The following is an 18,916-nucleotide window of genomic DNA, read 5'->3' as shown; positions in this document are numbered from 1 at the left end:
GTTCTATATTTACCTTTGAAATATTTTGTTAACTTCGGCTAAGTAAATAACTATTATTTTACAGTAATTTATATGGTCCTACCTGACTGAGTGTTATAAACCCTTGTGATATTTATTGACAAAACTTCCTAAATAACTTGACTTCTAACTAACTTTGGGATGCTTCAGAGGGCCTCTGAGACATCCCAAAGAGCTATTAAGCCACCGGGATCCACTGGAGATGTTCAATTACATGGGAAGTACTGTTAAGGGGTGATAAATCTTTTCAGGTTATACTGTATGGTTGATGTTACTAATATAGATATCCTAAAATTGTGTGAAATTTATATAGATCTGATATGCCCTGATAAAATATGGTCAGTTATAATTCTACTTATATTAAAGTGGTACATATCACAACAATGATCAGATTTCCTTGTCAATTGCAGTAGAATCAGATTTTAAACATGCCTTCTATAGTTTGACTCTCATGCCTTTAGAAAAATACTGCTAGTTCTTCAAGATTTATGGAAAAGACTTTCTAAGGTTAAACAGATAAACAAATTTTGTTATTAACAGTAAGCTGGTACCAGACTAGAATTTGGTTTTCTCTGTTTAGAGAACAAAGTTTTCTTAGAATGCAACTTTTGATAACAGATTATACATTTCTTTGCCTTTAAGTGATTTATATTTGTTTTAAAAATAAATAAACATTATTTAAGATTATGGATTATTTAAGCCTAACTCAGTGATCAATGCAAAGCAAAAACAACACCCAGTTGTGGATGTGACTAGTGATGGAAGTAAAGTCTGATGCTGTAAAGAGCAATATTGCATAGGAACCTGGAATGTCAGGTCCATGAATTAAGGCAAATTGGAAGTGGTCAAACAGGAGATGGCAAGAGTGAACATCGATATTCTAGGAATCAGTGAACTAAAATGGACTGGAATGGGTGAATTTAACTCAGATGACCATTATATCTGCTACTGTGTTCAAGAATCCCTTAGGAGAGATGGAGTAGCCATCATAGTCAATAAGAGTCCAAAATGTGGTACTTGGATGTGATCTCAAAAACGACAGAATGATCTCTGTTCGTTTCCAAGGCAAACCATATAATAACACAGTAATCCAAGTCTATGCCCTGATCAGTAATGCTGAAGAAGCTGAAGTTGAATGGTTCTATGAAGACCTACAAGACCTTCTAGAACTAATACCCAAAGAAGATGTCCTTTTCATTATGGGGGACTGGAATGCAAAAGTAGGAAATCAAGAAATACCTGGAGTTACAGGCAAATTTGGTCTTGGAGTACAAAATGAAGCAGAGCAAAGGCAAAAACTCTGCAAAGGCAGAGTTTTGCCAAGAGAATGCACTGGTCATAGCAAACACCCTCTTCCAACAACGCAAGAGAAGACTCTACATATGGACATCACCAGATGGTCAATAATAAAATCAGACTGATATTCTTTGCAGCCAAAGATGGAGAAGCTCTATAGCAAAAACAAGACTGGGAACTGACTGTGGCTCAGATCATGAACTCTTTATAGCCAAATTCACACTTAAATTGAAGAAAGTAGGGAAAACCTCTAGACCATTCAGGTATGACCTAAATCAAATCCCTTATGATTATACAGTGGAAGTGACTTAGATTCAAGGGATTAGATCTGATAGACAGAGTACCTGAAGAACTATGGATGGAGGTTCATGACATTGTACAGGAGGCAGTGATCAAGACCATCCCCAAGAAAAAGAAATGCAAAAAGGCAAACGGTTGTCTGAGGAAGTCTTACAAATAGCTGAGGAAAGAAGAGAAGCGAAAGGCAAAGGAGAAAAGGAAAGATACACCCATTTAAATGCAGAGTTCCAAAGAATAGCAAGGAGAGATAAGAAAGCCTTCCTCAGTGATCAATGCAAAGAAATAGAGGAAAACAATAGAATGGGAAAGACTAGAGATCTCTTCAAGAAAATCAGAGATACCAAGGGAGCATTTCATGCAAAGATGGGCACAATAAAGGACAGAAATGGTATGGACCTAACAGAAGCAGAAGATATTAAGAAGAGGTGGCAAGACTACACAGAAGAACTATACAAACAAGATCTTCATGACCCAGATAACCACAATGGTGTGATCACTCACCTAGAGCCAGACATCCTGGAATGTGAAGTCAAATGGGCCTTAGGAAGCATCACTACGAACAAAGCTAGTGGAGGTGATGGAATTCCAGTTGAGCTATTTCAAATCCTAAAAGATGATGCTGTGAAAGTGCTGCACTCAATATGCCAGCAAATTTGGAAAACTCAGTAGTGGCCACAGGACTGGAAAAGGTCAGTTTTCATTCCAATTCCAAAGAAAGGCAATGCCAAAGAATGCTCAAACTACTGCACAATTGCACTCATCTCACACGCTAGCAAAGTAATGCTCAAAATTCTCCAAGCCAGGCTTCAACAGTATATGAACCATGAACTTCCAGATGTTCAAGTGGGATTTAGAAAAGCCAGAGGAACCAGAGCTTAAGTTGCCAACATCTGTTGGATCTTCGAAAAGTAAGAGAGTTTCAGAAAAACATCTGCTTCTGCTTTATTGACAATGCCAAAACCTTTGACTGTGTGGATCACAATAAACTGTGGAAAATTCTTAAAGAGAAGGGAATACCAGACCACCTGACCTGCCTCCTGAGAAATCTGTATGCAGGTCAAGAAGCAACAGTTAGAACTGGACATGGAACAACAAACTGGTTCCAGATCGGGAAAGGAGTACATCAAGGCTGTATATTGTCACCCTGCTTATGTAACTTCTATGCAGAGTACATCATGGGAAACGCTGGACTGGATGAAGCACAAGCTGGAATCAAGATTGCCGGGAGAAATATCTATAACCTCAGATATGCAGATGACACCACCGTTATGGCAGTAAGTGAAGAGGAACTAAAGAGCCTCTTGATGAAAAGAGAGTGAAAAAGTTGGCTTAAAGCTCAACATTCAGAAAACTAAGATCATGACATATAGTCCCATCACTTCATGGCAAATACATGGGAAACAGTGGAAACAGTGACAGACTTTATTTTCTTGGGCTCCAAAATCACTGCAGATGGTGACTGCAGCCATGAAATTAAAAGATGCTTGCTCCTTGGAAGAAAAGTTATGACCAAATTAGTCAGCATACTAAAAAACAGAGAGCATTATTTTCCTAACAAAGGTCCGTCTAGTCAAGGCTATGGTTTTCCCAGTAGTCATGTATGGATGTGAGAGTTGGACTATAAAGAAAGCTGAGTGCCAAAGAATTGACGCTTTGGAATTGTGGTATTGGAGAAGACTCTTGAGAGTCCCTTGGATTTAAGACTGCAAGAAGATCCAACCAGTCCATCCTAAAGGAAATCAATCCTGAATATTCGTTGGCAGGACTGATGCTGAAGCTGAAACTCCAATGCTTTGGCCACCTGATGCGAAGAACTGACTCGTTTGAAAAGTCTCTGATGCTGGGAAAGATTGAAGCCAGGAGGAGAAGGACAAGAGGATGAGATGGTTGGATGGCATCATCAACTCAATGGACACGAGTTTTAGTAAATTCTGGGAGTTGGTGATGGACAGGGAAGCCTGGCGTGCTGCAGTCCATGGGGTTGCAAAGAGTTGGATATGACTGAGCGACTGAACTGAACTGAGACAAAGCTCATTCTGCTTCTGCAAAAAATAACCCCTCACGGTAAGACTTTTGCTATCCTGATGTCCTTAAAACATGGTCTGCTCCAAAATCAGGAAATTAAAAATGGATAAACAACAGCTGAAAATCAAAGAGCCAGGGCTATGGGAAATCCAAGACAGCCGCTTGGCTTTTCCTGGCTCCCTGACAGACCTCGTTTTCATTCGATGGGTTAGAAACCTTCCCTGGTTACAGTGCCAATGCCCTCACAATGAGTTCTCAAAAGAAAATTGCGTTTCACTGAATATTAAATTCTAGTTTTGTTAATTAAGGTCTGCGCTTACTAAAACTCACTTCTGAGATAGTTCCTTGTTATGTTATATTGTCAAAAGTTTTAATTAAGTTATTAAAAAGGACACGCTAAGATCGTTTCTAAAGCTTATCTCAGTAACCAATTTATGGATAAAGGTCAGATGCTCCATGATGTACAACCAGGAGATTAACTCGGCTATAATCATTTAACTGAGTCAGATGACCTGGGGTATACCGGGCTATACCCAATGAAAGTTCGTGACTTAAATTCTTGCTTGTGACCTTACTAATAACTGCTGGCTATATTATTTTCTATGTAGCTTGTTTCAGAAGATTATTTTTTACATTACCAAATGTGTGACTAAGCTTGTCATAAAATGCTGAAATGCAGTTCTATATGAGATCAATAATTTATGGTTACCAAAGGTAAAAGGTAGGGAGGGGTAAATTAGGAATTTGGGATCCTTAACAGATACATAGTACTATATATGAAAGAAACCACCAGGACCTACTGTAGAGTATAGGAAACTATATTAATATCTTGTGATAATGTATAATTGAACAGAATCTCAAAAGGAATATATGAAAAAGACTTGAAAGACACTGGATGCTTGGGGCTGGTGCACTGGGACGACCCAGAGGGATGGTAGGGGGAGGGAGGAGGGAGGGGGGTTCAGGATGGGGAACACGTGTATACCTGTGGTGGATTCATGTTGATGTATGGCAAAACCAATACAATATTATAAAGTAATTAACCTCCAATTAAAATAAATAAATTTATATTTAAAAAAGGAAAAAAAAAGAAATGATAATCGTTGTGCCAGCACTAATAGTTATCATAACGCTACTCAACATGTACTAAAATGTTCACATCAGTAAGTATATTGTCACTGATCAATTATATATGGTTCCTTATTCTCCACAACTGCCCCAGCATTTATTTGTAGACTTTTTAATGATGGCCATTCTGACAGCTGGGAGGTGATATCTCTTTAAAATTCATTTTTTATTTTCTTCCAAGTAAATGTCAAAACCATGGGCTGTCTGTCTCTATGAGCATCACACATCTAAGTACTTGATTAGTATATTTAAAACGCCAAGAGAACAAGATGGCAGAGGACAGGTGGACGTGGGGCACATCTCTCTCCAAGGATACATCAGGAATACACCTTCAGAGACAGAAGTGCACGCAGAACACCAGCTGGGAGTGGACAGGAGTACCCGACCAGTGGGAAAGAATATAGAGAACCACGCAAAACTCAGCAGGACAAAGGAACTAGGGGGAAAAACAGGAGTGTTAGTAGGACCGGACCTCTCCTCCGTGGGTGAGGGAACTGAAGCAGGGGCCCGATCCCCACGTTGGGGCAAATGTCTGAGTCAGAGGAAAAGTATTTAAGGCTGAGAGTGAAAAGGAAAAGTTAAAATTTTACCTCCTTCCTCTGCCTCTGTAACTCAGCTTGCTCCCTGCAAAGTCTAGATCACATAGGTCTCAGAAAGTGGGGACTCAGGATACTAGGAACTGGAGCTTATCTCACTCACCCTTGTCCTGCTCTTTGCAATCACCCTAGCCCCTGCAAACCTGCAAATCCGGTTAATCATGCCTGTCCATGTATAAGAGCCCTGTAACCCCTTTGTTTGGGTCTCAGAGCTTGGAGTGTTAACTCCTCTGGGCCCGCTGGCATAATAAACCTGAGTTCTCCAACTCTCCGAGTGTGGGGCTTTTTTTCTCGAGTACTGGTTTCTGCAACATTTCTGGAGGCCCCAGCGAGATTCCAACCATGCCCGCCCCTTGAGCGGGACTGGTGGCTGGGCCGGCTTGGAGCAGAGCAGCCCTGAGACTAACCAACGGGGAGGTGCGCCACCTGATGGTATTCCGGGTTCTCTTTCAGACCGCCATTCCGACTCTCTGGATGGCCAAGCTCCGACCGGATTCATTGGAAGGATGGACCAACTCACCAGGAACCGCCGCAGGATAAGGTAAGGCCCCGGGGCCAGTCCCCAGTCAGGAACTCCTACCCCAATAGGTGGAAGAGGAGGCTGATCACCTCCTTGGAGCTCGCAGGAAGGGAGCATCAGATAGGGAGACCTGGGGACTTGGGGAAAGGGAGGTGCTGTGATGACCTCTGGGTGACTGTGTACGCATGATTGCTGATTGCAGGAAGTAAAAGTGAGCTCCGCAGTCCTTGGACTATGGAGCCTGAGAGGGTCCGAAACCTGTGGTTCTGTGACGACCTCCTAAGGCTGAAAGGTGGTGCCAGTCTCTGGGGTATTTGATCCCTCCGACCTGCCAATGCTAAGAGGTGTCTTAAATCTCCCTCGGGAGAGTAGCCAGGCGGACGAAAAATGAATGTGAATGAATGTATGGCCTGATTCGCTTGTACTTCAGGCTCGACTGTGTGGCTTCACGGTCTTTGTGGCTACCGAATCTGAGTGGGCCCTACCTTGTGGTTCCGTGGTGACCTCATATGGCTCAAGGCAGTGTCTGCCTCTGGGGGACCCAGTCCCTCCCTGCAAGACAGATCCGGATCAGGGCTTTATACTGATCCGCCAATGCTAAGAGGCACCTAAATTCCTCCTGGGGACACAGACAAGCGGGCATCTGATTGGCCTCCTCTTTTGAGGGGGCACCCACCCTTGTTTGTTTTTGTGCCATGGACTCAGGGCGGGATACACAGGGAGGGAGAAATTATTGGTTACCAGTTTTTTTTTTTTTTTTTTTGGTCGATTGACTTCTTGAGCCAAGATCTAAGAGATTAGGTTTTCCTCAGAATTCTGCAAAGTGGATTACACTTGTCAACAGGAGGGGAAGTTCCTCTAAGAAAACAGTTTTAGATTGCATGCTAAAGAACTTTAAGAAGGGCTTTGTGGGAGACTGCGGAGTCAAGGTGACCCCCGGGAAACTTCCTAAATTATGTGAGCGCGATTGACCAGCCTTTGACGTTGGATGGCCGCTAGAGGGCACTCTTGACCTGCCCACTGTCTAAGCAGCACACCAGGTAGTCACTGGGATTCCAGGACACGCACATCAGTTTCTACGGCAGACTCCTGGCTTCTAATAGCACAGACCCTGCCCCCATGGGCAAGATTTTGCATGAATGGACAGAGACAGAGTAGGGTATTTGTGGCCCAACCACTCAGAAAAAAATGAAACAGAAGGCAGCCCTGCTAGCAGTAGCGTTGAGGAGCTCGGATCCGGTGAAACCCTGTGCCCTTGTGGAAGGGGACACTGAGAGGAGCCACTAGGCTATGACCAGCGTGCCCATCGCAAATGACCGCACACGGGCGGAACGAGCGCACCCCCCGCAGAGGGATATCTAAGGGTCGAAGAAGTTCAGTCACCCCAGCAAAGAAAGGCATCAGCCGCAGCCGGCTGCCCAAGACCTTAGCGGTCTGGCAGGAGCAGAGTCAGATTAGGGAAGACTGGGCTCCCTGATCCTGGGCCCCTGGGGGCCCACGGGCACAGTGAAGGTAGGGGCCAATGACTGACTGTTATGGGGGACACCAGAGCTGAACACTCCGTGCTAACCACACCTGTGGCCCCCCTCACAGGCCGAACAGCAACTGTTATTGGGGCCACAGGGGACATGGCAGCCGCTCATCTTGCAAGGCTCGTTCATGTCAGCTAGGGGGCCATCTGGTGACTCATGAATTTCTGTATTTCCTGGAATGCCCCATTCCCTTGCTGGGTAGAGACTTACAGGCAAAAATGGGGGCACAAATCACCTTTGCCCCCAGAAAGCCTGTGAGCCTCACCTTGGGGAGCCAGTCGGCTTTGATGATGGCTGAGCCCATGCCCAGGGAAGATGAATGACATCTCTGTTCCTCACGGAGGAAACAAATAAATCCCCCCAGACTGCTAAAAGAATTCCCTGATGTCTGGGCAGAGAAGGGGCCTCCAGGTTTGGCCAAAACCCATGTCCCCATTGTAGTGGACCTGAGGCCAGAAGCCACTCCTGTTAGACAAAAGCAGTATCCAGTACCCCAGGAGGCACACCTGGGAATTGGGGACCACATCCAGCGCCTACGAGATGCTGAGATCCTGATCAAATGTCAGTCTCCCTGGAACACTCCGCTCTTATCAGTCAAAAAGTCTGGAGGGAGTGACTGTCGCCCTGTCCAGGACCTGTGCGCCGTCAGCAGTGCCCACTGATCACCATCCGTCCAGTGGCCCCAAATCCCGACACTCTCCTGAGTCTCTTACCTGCTCAGGCAAGCTGGTTCACCTGCCTCGATCTCAAGGACGCATTCTTCTCCCTCTGACTGTCTCCAGCCAGCCCTTGTTTGCCTCTGAATGAGAAGACCCACACACCGGGAGAAAGACACAGCTAACTTGGACTTGACTGCCACAAGGCTTTAAGAACTCACCTACCCTGTTTAGTGAAGCCCTGGCTGCGGACCTTGCTGCCTTGCCGGAGAAACTTTAAACTTCACCCTACTCCAGTACATGGATGACCTGTAGCTAGTCAGTCCCACCCAAGGGGACTGCTGGAGAGGCACCAAGGCCCTGTTGGCTCTACTTTCCACCACAGGGTACAAAGTGTCATGCAAAAAGGCTCAGATCTGCGGATAGGAGGTCAAATATCTGCGGTTCGTCATCTCAAAAGGGACATCAGGTGCTCGGACATGAGAGGAAGCAAGCCATCTGTTCAATACCTTGGCTGAACACCAAAAAAGAAGTCCGTGAGTTCCTTGGGGTTGCTGGATTCTGCCGGATCTGGATACTGGCTTTCTCTGAAATTGCCAAGCCTTTGTTTAAAGCCACAGCAGGGTCTGATAAGGACCCCCTAGAGTGTGGACCTGAATAAGAAAAGGCCTTCGAGGAGATAAAGAGACTCTTGACCAGCGCTCCAGCATTAGGGCTGCCAGGTGTGACAAGTGACCTTAACCTCTTTGTACATGAGAAAACTCGCACTGCACAGAGGGTCCTCACATAAGCGCTTGGGCCACGGCAGCGCCCAGTCGCATACCTGTCCAAACGGCTGGATCCAGTGGTCACGGTGCCACCTGCCTCCAGGCATCAGCTGCCACTGTGGTTTTGGTCAGAGAAGCAGATAAGCTTACTCTAGGACAAAATATAAATGTACAGGTTCCCCATGCTATCACTGCTGTGATGAGCAGCCAGGGGCATAAGAGGCTGGCCAACTCCAGGATGACTCACGATCAAGGACTGCTTTGCGAAAACCCACGGGTCCAGCTTGAGACTGTGCAGACCCTGAACCCAGCCACCTTTTTACCTATGGAAGCGGAAAACCCTGATCATAACTCAGAGGAGGTCATAGATGGAATTTGCTCGAGCAGGCCAGACCTGATGGACATTTCCCTCTAGCACCCAGAACTGGAGCTGTTCGCTGACGGAAGCAGCAAGACGGCCAGCGCAAAGCAGGCTCTGCCATAGCAACAGCTGACAAGACAGTGAAAGCTGAGGCCTTGCCACCGGGGTGGTCAGCACAGTGAGCTGAGCTGTGGGCACGCGCCCAGGCGCTAAGGCACGCCGAAGGGGAACGAGTCAACATCTGTACTGATTCAAGGCATGCCTTTGCATGTATGTGGAGCCATTTATAAAGAAAGGGAACTATTGACAGTTGGAGGGGGGGAGAAGATTAAAAACAAAAAAGAAGATCAGTGGGCTCTAAATGAGGGAGGAGTAAAAGAAAAGGAGGGCTGGTGGGAGCCCCCAGACCAAAGACACTCGGCCCCCAGCAATATAGCAATCCAGCCGGTAAAACATCATGAGACATCTCATTTAGGAAAAGCCGTGCTGGAGAGTTTACTGAGCCACTGCTATTTCACCCCTAAGCTCCCAACCCTGTGTGCCCAGATCAGTGCTAGACTTGTGCACAAAACAATACCAGCCAGGGACCAAGACCCAACCCAGAGGTGCAGACAGCTGGGACACTGCCCTTTGAAGATCTAGAAGTGTACTTTCCTGAAGTCAAGCCCTATAGGGGCTGTAAGTATTTACTTGTGGTAGTCTGCACCTACTCGGGATGGGCTGAAGCCTACCCCACACACACTGTACAGGCACGAGAAGTGGCAAAGGCCTTGCTAAGAGACCTCATCCTGAGATATGGGCTGCCTCTCTCCATAGGGTCTGATAATGGCCAGCTTTTTCTGAGATAATCCAAACTTTATCCAGGACACTGGGAATCAAATGGAAGCATCACACTGCTTACAGGCCACGGAGCTCAGGGAAAGTTACTACATTAGCTAAACTCTGCCGGGAGATCCAGTTATCTTGGGTCAGTATGTTACCCCTAGCCTTACTCCGAGCCTGGTGCACCCTGAGATCCTTAGGCTGTATTCTTCCTGTGAGATCTTATACGGGAGAAGGCACCTGGTGATAGGAAAACTCAAGGGAAACCCCCAACAACTAGCTGAACTGAGATGTCCCAACACCTCCAGGCCCTGGGAAGAGTCTTCCACCATATTGTCTGAGAAACCTTAGAAAAGGCACCCATTCCTGGGCAATTGGCTTCATCCCTATCAGCCAGGAGACGAGGTATGGGTTAAAGATGGGAGAAAAGAACCACTTCAGCCAGTTTGGACAGGCCCTCACACGGTCGTCCTGGCAACCCCTACCACCGTTAAAGTTATAGGCATCATCCCTTGGATCCACCACACCAGAGTCAAGAAGGCAGCAGCATGGACTGGTCAGCTTCTGGAGTGACTAGAGCAGGGCTCAGCGTCTTTCACGGGTGAGGGCCATTGTTTTTGGAACCAGACCTTGAGGGGATTTTCAGGGTCCTGAACTGTTTTCCAGGTGTCCTTATTACAGGAACCCGCTGCTTCTTGCTTCAGTCACACCCCAGGACTGGGATTTGGGTCAGAAGCTGCGGTTAGCTGTCTGTTATCTCACCAGAGTGGGAAGCCTCATTCCTATTGGATGTCTTTTATGAGCGATTCTCCCTACTAACTAAATTGCTCACAGTATAGCTGACCCCTCTTCCCAATAGGCTCAGTTGCTATAGCCATAACAACCCAAAGATGGGGGGAAAACCTTTTGCTAGTGTTCAGTCATCTGTTATGGGCAGGCTGCTTTGCAGCCCTTCGGTGTTCCTTGCTGTGACATGTGACATGGTGCCGCTCCTTATCCATCATGCACCTGTCAACATTACAGTCAACCCTTGGAAAATCGCTTAATTAACCAACAGCTAGAACAGTGTATAGATAGCCAGTCCTATAGGCCAATCACCCGCTGCCTCCATGACCATGTGCTGTATGTCCAGGGGCTTGGGCGCCGAAAATGTTTCCAGCCACGCCCCCCACTGCCACTGCCTCTCCCCCACCAGAGGATCCAAACCCCGGGCGGCATCCCAACACCATGTCATCATCACCATGCCCCCGTGTCTCCATCTACCGCCAGATGCCACGCAGATGTTACAACCCAGAACAGGTGTCTGTCTGCCAAATGGAAGAACCTCCTGGACAGGGACAATAATGCAGACAAACGAAGTCACAGACCAACTTTGCTCTAAAAAATCAGGCTCTGCTGCTGGCAGCGTGACCAGGTCACAGAGTTCACCCCTCAGACTCCCATCTGTACCGGCTTCTCAACGCAACTCATTGCGTTGTTAACGACACCAGCCCCAGCTGGTTGGGGGCTGCTGCTGGCTTTGCTCATCCTTAGGCGCTCCATGGTATTTAGCCACACAGGTACCACTGAATAATGCAACACCCACGGGGACTCCTGTAGACCCACCCTTACAAGGGCCAGTCTTAAGGGCAATTGCATTAACTCAAAAGACTCCAGAATTCTCTACGAACGATGGAGGAACTGAACCTGTAGGCCATTTAGCCAGGGACCAATGCAGTCAAACTTTATTTATTTATTTTTTAATTAATTAATTAATTAATTAATTAATTTTACTTGGAGGCTAATTACTTTACAATATTGTAATGCTTTTTGCCATACATCGACATGAATCAACCACAGGCGCACATGTGTTCCCCATCCAGAACCCCCCTCCCACCTCCCTCCCCATCCCATCCCCCAGGGTCATCCCAGTGCACCAGCCCTGAGCACCCTGTATCATGCATCAAACCTGGTCTGGCGATCTGCTTCACATATGATAACATACGCTTTTCAATGCTACCCTCTCAAATCATCCCACCCTTGCCTTCTCCCACAGAGTCCAAAAGACTGTTCTATATATCTGTGTCTCTTATGCGTCATATATAGGGTCATCATTACCATCTTTCTAAATTCCATATATATGTGTTAATATTGGCATTTTTCTTTTTTAAATAAGATTAATTTATTTTAATTGGAGGCTAATTACTTTACAATATTGTGGTGGTTTTGCCACACATTGACATGAATCAGCCATGGGTGTACATGAGGGTCGTCCACTGGGGTTTGCTCCTGCGGCTGCCCTGGAGGGCTTGGGTTTGCCCCTGTGAGGGCCAGGGGTGGAGGTGGTGCAGCTGCTTGGGCCGCAGGGGTTCTGGCAGCACCAGGTACTCAGGGGAGTTGGCTGAGAGGGCAGCAGGAAATACAGTGCTCTAGAAGGGTATGGCAACCAGTCTTGGGTGGTACACTCCAGTGTTGTTGCCTGGAGAACCCGCTCCTCCCTGACAGAGTTGCCTGGCAGGCCACAGATAAGAGAGCGGCAAAAAGCTGCACATGACTGAAGTGGGCATAGACACAAGACTGTTTTTGCCTGTGGCAGCTCTGCCCCAGTGAGAGTTGAGCATGAAGGTGGCGCAGCTGCTTGGCTTTCGGGGACGCTGGCAGCAAGTGTGCAAGGACACGGCCTGCCTCCGCTGCAGGAGTTACGTCCCTATCAGAGTCTTTTTCAAGCGTCTTGTAGCTGGTGATGAGAAGGCGTGTCTGTAGCTCCACCTGTTCAGGCACTTAGAGGGCTGGCTACCTTGACTGGGGTCCTTCTCTGTTGTTGGGTGTGTCAGGCACATAGAGGGGCCCTCCTGGCTGGGATCCTAGTCTGTAGGTTGGCACCCCTGGCACTTAAAGTGGCACCTGAGAGGGGTCCTGCTCTGTAGTGCCGTGTGTCAGGCGTTTGATGGGCCAGCCTCTCTCTATTGTTCAGCTGCCGATGCTGGCGTGTGGGGAGAGAGAGGCTATGGTGATGGCTCCGTCCCCTACCCATGACTCAGCAGTATCGCCTTGCTTCCGTGGCTGCCTGGCTTTCCTCCCTCATATCCCCTAAGTCCGTCTCTTCTCCCTCACATCCCCTCAGTCCATCTCTCCACAGTCCACAGCAGCCCTCGCCCTGGAACGGCCCCACAATCCCTAAACTCCAGCTCCCGGCTGCTGCGCCTTCCAGGGGACCAGTGTCCCTGTCCGGGGTGTGTATGGCTGCGGCAAGGACTGTCTGATTCTCATTCCATTTAGGCTGCCACAGATCGGCTGTTTCACTCTCAGCCTTAAGTGTTTCTCCTCTGACTCAGCCAGTTGGCCCATGCACGGATTGGACCCCTGCCTCAGTTCCCCCACCCGCCGAGGGCAGGTCCAGTCCTTCTGACACTCCTGTTTTCCCCTAGTTCCTTCGTCATACCGAGCTTTGCGTGGTTCTCTATCTTCTTTTCCGCTGCTCAGGTCCTCTTGCCCCCTGTTAGCTGGTGTTCTGCATGCACTTCTGTCTCTGAAGGTGGATTCCTGATGTGTCCTTGGACAGAGATGTACCCCACGTCCACCGACTCCTCTGCCCTCTTGTTCTAGGGAAGATTTTTACCTCTTATTTTTAAGAAAGTTCTATTTGAGTCGAGGGTAAATTGAGGACTATCTTGTAATTAAACGTTAAAAAAAAACTTGTAGCTACTATTCTACTAGAGCTTTTTATTTATGTATGCTTACTTTATATATACTTATTTATAGTTTGAAATCTTCCTGTAAACTGTGTGTCCTAAATAAATAGCATTAGTTACACTATTTATTCATGGCTATGCCTGTTTTAATAAAGAGTGATATTTTTGAAGCCAAAACAAAATTAAGTATACATTCTTCGTTTTTTTTGCCAACTGTGGAATATCTCATTGTATGACCCACAAGCAAGATATTTGCATGATTTCTTCAACATATAGTAATGTTCTCCAAGGACATAAGCATAAATAAGCCACAACTGCTAAATGTGGAAATCCAAATCATTCGGTTCCCAAGGAGTAAATGATTCTTGTCCTGTGTTTTTAGGTTCCCAGATTGTGGTGAGCCGTCTCCTCGGCTGGTGGCCCTGAATTTAGCTGGCGATCCTACTGATCCTGCTGATCCTACTGATCCTCCCACAGTGCAGAGGGACTATGGCTTTTGGTGTCCCCGAGAGTGGAAAATCGATCCTGATCTTGGCTGTTCCTTTTTGCACGTGCGTGATTGTTCACCTCCTTGTCGAAAGATGTGCTTTAGGAGAGGAGAGCTTTCATTTGCTCGGTATTTCATAGGATTGATTTCAGGCATTTGCCTCTCTGCCACGTTGTTTACTTTTTTCACTTTTTTGATTGATGGGATAAGATTCCGGTATCCTGAAAGACCCATTATAATGTATGCTGCCTGCTACATGATGGTGTCATTAATTTTCTTTCTTGGGTTTTTGCTTGAGGACCGAGTCGCCTGCCGTGCATCCAGCCCTGCACAGTATAAGGCTTCCACAGTGACCCAAGGATCTCAGAACAAAGCTGGTATCATGCTTTCCATGATACTCTATTTTTTTCACTATGGCTGGCAGCGTTGGTGGGTGATTCTTACCATCACATGGTTCTTGGCAGCTGTGCCAAAGTGGGGTAGTGAAGCTATCGAGAAGAAAGCCGTGCTGTTTCCTGCCGAAGCGTGGGGCAACCCTGGAACGCTGACCGTCATCCTTTCAGCGATGAATAAAATTGAAGGTGACGGTATCAGTGGCGTGTGTTTTGTTGGCCTCTACGATGTTGCTGCCTTGAGGTATTTTGTTCTTGCACCCCTCTGCCTGTGTGTGGTAGTTGGGGTTTCACTCCTTTTAGCTGGCATTATATCCCTAAACAGAGTGCGAGTTGAGATTCCATTTGAAAAGGAGAACCAGTATAAACTGGTGGAGTTGATGATCTGGATTGGTGTTTTCAGCACTCTGTATCTCATACCACTCATGGTTGTACTTGGATGCTACTTTTTGAGCAAGCTTACCGCGGCATCTGGGAAACAACGTGGATACAAGAACTCTGCAGAGAATATCACATTCCACGTCCATTCAGGTAAGGGAAACCTTGTTCTAAATTTCAAAACATTTAACAGTGAAAAGAGCTAATCTTAGATTCTTTTTTTAACTCTTCATGTAAAACCTGAACATTAAATTTTTGAAGTGAAGTTAATGAACAAATTTATTGTAGTAAGAATGTCATGCACACGTTTCTATTAACAGCTTCCTTCTAAAAGATCACTTTTGTGAGTCCAAGCCATGGGCTTTTAAGCACTTTACTTCTGTTACCACAAAATAGCTGCTTGTTGATTACTTAGAAGTCTGCAGGTTTGAGGGGAAGATGTTGATGAAAGACGGTGTCTGTGGAAATTTCAGTGATCCTTAGAATGGGAGTTTTAACAGTTTTGAAAAACATTCGAATGCATTTGTACAAACAGTTTCATCTCTTAGTTGGTCTGTTTTTCTTGTTTGCATACTGAATATTTTGTGATTTACCTTTTAATTTAAAGAGATCAGATAATCATAGAATTTTAGATCTAGAGAGGACCTTCAGTTCAATTCAGTTCAGTTCAGTCGCTCAGTCGTGTCCAACTGTTTGTGACCCCATGAATCACAACACACCAGGCCTCCCTGTTCATCACCATCTCCTGGAGTTCACTCAGACTCACGTCCATCGAGTCCGTGATGCCATCCAGCCATCTCATCCTCGGTCGTCCCCTTCTCCTCCTGCCCCCAATCCCTCCCAGCATCAGAGTCTTTTCCAATGAGTCAACTCTTCTCATGAGGTGGTCAAAGTACTGGAGTTTCAGCTTTAGCATCATTCCTTCCAAAAAAAATCCCAGGGTTGATCTCCTTCAGAATGGACTGGTTGGATCTCCTTGCAGTCCAAGGGACTCTCAAGAGTCTTCTCCAACACCACAGTTCAAACGCATCAATTCTTCAGCGCTCAGCCTTCTTCACAGTCCAACTCTCATATCCATACAGGACCACAGGACAAACCATAGCCTTGACTAGACAGACCTTAGTCAGCAAAGTAATGTCTCTGCTTTTGAATATGCTATCTAGGTTGGTCATAATTTTCTTCCAGGGAGTAAACGTGTTTTAATTTCATGGCTGTTAGAAATGGTGTATTCAAGTTCCCTGTGTAATTTAGAGTTCTTAAACATCTATCTTATTTGAGGCTTAGAAATGTTAAGTGACTTGCTCACTTTATTAACGTACTTATGCATTATAGATAACTTCTGTTTACTTGTCTCTTTCCCCTGGTAGACAGTGAAGTCTTTAAATGCAAGAACGTCTTTTTCATATTTTTTCGAAGCATGTTCTATATGTTAGCAGATGATGGCACTGAGGATGGAATGTGTAGATTGAGAAGAAAAGACATTTTTAAGAAAAGTTCCAGTTTCACTGGAAACAAGGAGTGTGTGATTAGCACATAGTCAATTCTGTAAATACTTGATGACTGAAAATGCCATTTCCTTTTTTATTTTGTGGTATCAATAATTCTACACAAAATTACATTTTCATTATTATATCATTATTCTTTATATTATATATAACATAATATTATAATATTATAAATATTTGCTACTGGCTTTTAAAACACAAACCTATATTTGAGAGACCAGAAAAAAATGAATAATTGACATTTTATTACATTTCTTGATAGATGCTTCCTAAGAACTCTTAATGTGAGTTTTCAGGCCTAAAGCTAAGTAATCAAATTTTGCCTCTAATGAGAGAGAAAGAGGTGATTGAATTACATCATGTGCTTCTTCATGTAAGGTTTCTAGGATTCTAAATATATATTATCTTAGGACTAATACTCAGTGCTCAGCCCGTTTGAGAGGAGTGTTGGGTACGTTTTCTGACATCCGAATTGACTCATCAGGCCTGCGCTCGAATTTTTGTCTCCCGAGCCCAAGGAACCTTCCAGAGCTGTGTTAGCCAGCCCCCTCTGCTTGACTTTTTCCCTGCCTTTTCTTCGCAGAGTGGGCTTTGTTCAGATGCCCCGAGGGAAGGAGCGGCCCTCTCAGTCTCTAGCTCCCTCACTGGACTTCCCTTTTGTTTGAAATCTTGGATTGTGGCTGCCTAAGGACCTCTTTTAAACTGTATTTCGCTTTTCTAGCTCTTGGTAGGTGGACCTACAAGCTGCTTGCGTCTGTCACTGGAAGTGGGGACACCCTGGGGGCCTTCTGTCATCTGAAGCCACATGTAACAGGCCCAGTAATTGTATTGATCAAGGTTATTTGATACCGGGGAAAACAAGAACCAGGGGTCCTTGCTTGGTACCCACGGTTGTGTTTCTGATCAGAACCCCCAGCTTGCCCGGGCTGGTTCAGTGCCACATGAATTTGGGAAGGAGGTGGAGCAAGCGGCACATGCGGCCTGGAGACAGAGGGGCCGGTCTGCCCTCTTCCCTTGCCCCTGCCGGCCCAGGGCAGGCCTTGCGATGCCAGGCTGCTGGTGGTGGAGGAGAAGGCTGAGGAGGGAGGGGTGACGTGACCTGTGTTCTGGGACATGGTCACATGTGGGTTTTCTTTTTCAGTTTGAAAGAATGACTGCTTTTAGTCTTCCCTCCAGTTTCACTTTAAAGTTGAAACTGAAGATTTTATTCTTAAAATTGAGCACAGTGACTTTATGGTCTTTTTGAAAGCAACAGTTGAGGTTTAAAAAACACATCTCAGAGAACTCCACTAGATAAAGCCAAAAACAGAACGTGTTGAGGGTGAACTGCGGGCGGGACCCCAAACTGCAGTCTGTCTCTCCCAGAGTGTGTAATCGCTGAGATGGGTGGATATAGGACCCCAAGCACCCTGGGGACTTGAGGTCCTCAAGTGACAGCAGAGGTCCGGGCTGAGCCAGGAGCAGTGGGGCCTGTGCCCTGGCGAGTGGAGAGCCGCGAGGGTGGGAGTGGGGCCAGGAGAGGGGTGGGAGACTCGGGGGCGGAGGGTGGGGAGCACCTGGTGGGGTCTGGGAGGCACTGGCTGTCGCGGCTCGAGGCAGGGACACCCTTGAACCTCCACCGTGCTACCCCCATGGGTCAGCGTTGTCTGGCAGCCCAGGATGGAAGTTTAGAGGGTAAGTTCACGGCAGGTTGAATGAACCCCTGTACCCACTGTGGGTTCATTTTAAGGGCCTAGAGTGAGGTTGGTCAAGCCCTTGCTGAGCTCGAGTGAGGGAGTCTGACAGGGAGGACCGAGCTCAGGGTGAGAGTGAGGGGCAGCTAGCGTGGTGAGTCCTCCTCAGCCGGGTGGGATCTGGGGACACCCTTGACTTCAGGGGTGCCTTTCAGTAGCCTCCCTGGAGGCTTGTTTGGGGGGTTATAGGGGGCAGAAGCCCACTTAGAAGACGTGTTCGTTCCCAGGGGTGGTGGTTTCTAAAGCAGTTTATACTGGTCGGTTCGACTGTGACCCAGTATCTTGCAGGGTCATGTTTTACAGGGGGCCTGAGCCGTGGGCACGGCCTTCCTTCTCCCGCACCCCACACTCCCCTGTCGTCTTTCTGGCAGCCCCTCCCCCCTCTCTGCACCCTTGATGGTGGGCCTGAGCCCAGCCCCCCTGTTACCACGGAGCCCCTTGTGACTGAACGGGTTCCGGTTCCGGGCTCCTGGGAGATGTGCTGGAGGCAGAGCCTTGGTGCCATTTCTCCTTGAGACAGCGGTGCGGGTGGTCATAGTGTGAGAGCAGTGGTCCTAGTGTGAGAGCGGTGTGTGTGAGAGTGGTGTGTGAGAGTGGTGTGTGTGAGAGCGGTGGTCGTAGTGTGAATAGTGGTGGTCGTAGTGAGAGATCGGTGGTGCTAGCTCGGGAGCCGAGGTATCCTACCATGAAACAACGGTTGCCCCCGAGTGGGGGGCTGCCCCCATCTGC

The 18,916-nt window shown here is 46.9% G+C and overlaps 1 protein-coding gene across 1 annotated transcript in view; it reads left to right on the top strand.

Moving 5' to 3' along the window:
• Positions 1 to 18,916, top strand: part of LOC138429190 (frizzled-3-like) — a 45,035-nt gene that overhangs the window by 24,186 nt on the left and 1,933 nt on the right. The window contains 3 exon segments of the mRNA XM_069570417.1: positions 5,817 to 5,904; positions 14,075 to 15,018; positions 15,021 to 15,102. Of these exon segments, the coding sequence (XP_069426518.1) occupies positions 5,870 to 5,904; positions 14,075 to 15,018; positions 15,021 to 15,102 (1,061 nt within the window). The 5' untranslated portion in view covers positions 5,817 to 5,869.

Source organism: Ovis canadensis, chromosome 24 (assembly GCF_042477335.2).
Source record: "Ovis canadensis isolate MfBH-ARS-UI-01 breed Bighorn chromosome 24, ARS-UI_OviCan_v2, whole genome shotgun sequence".
Lineage (NCBI taxonomy): Eukaryota > Metazoa > Chordata > Mammalia > Artiodactyla > Bovidae > Ovis > Ovis canadensis.
The sequence above is the reverse complement of the archived record's forward strand: the minus strand, read 5'-3'. Positions and strand labels throughout refer to the sequence as shown.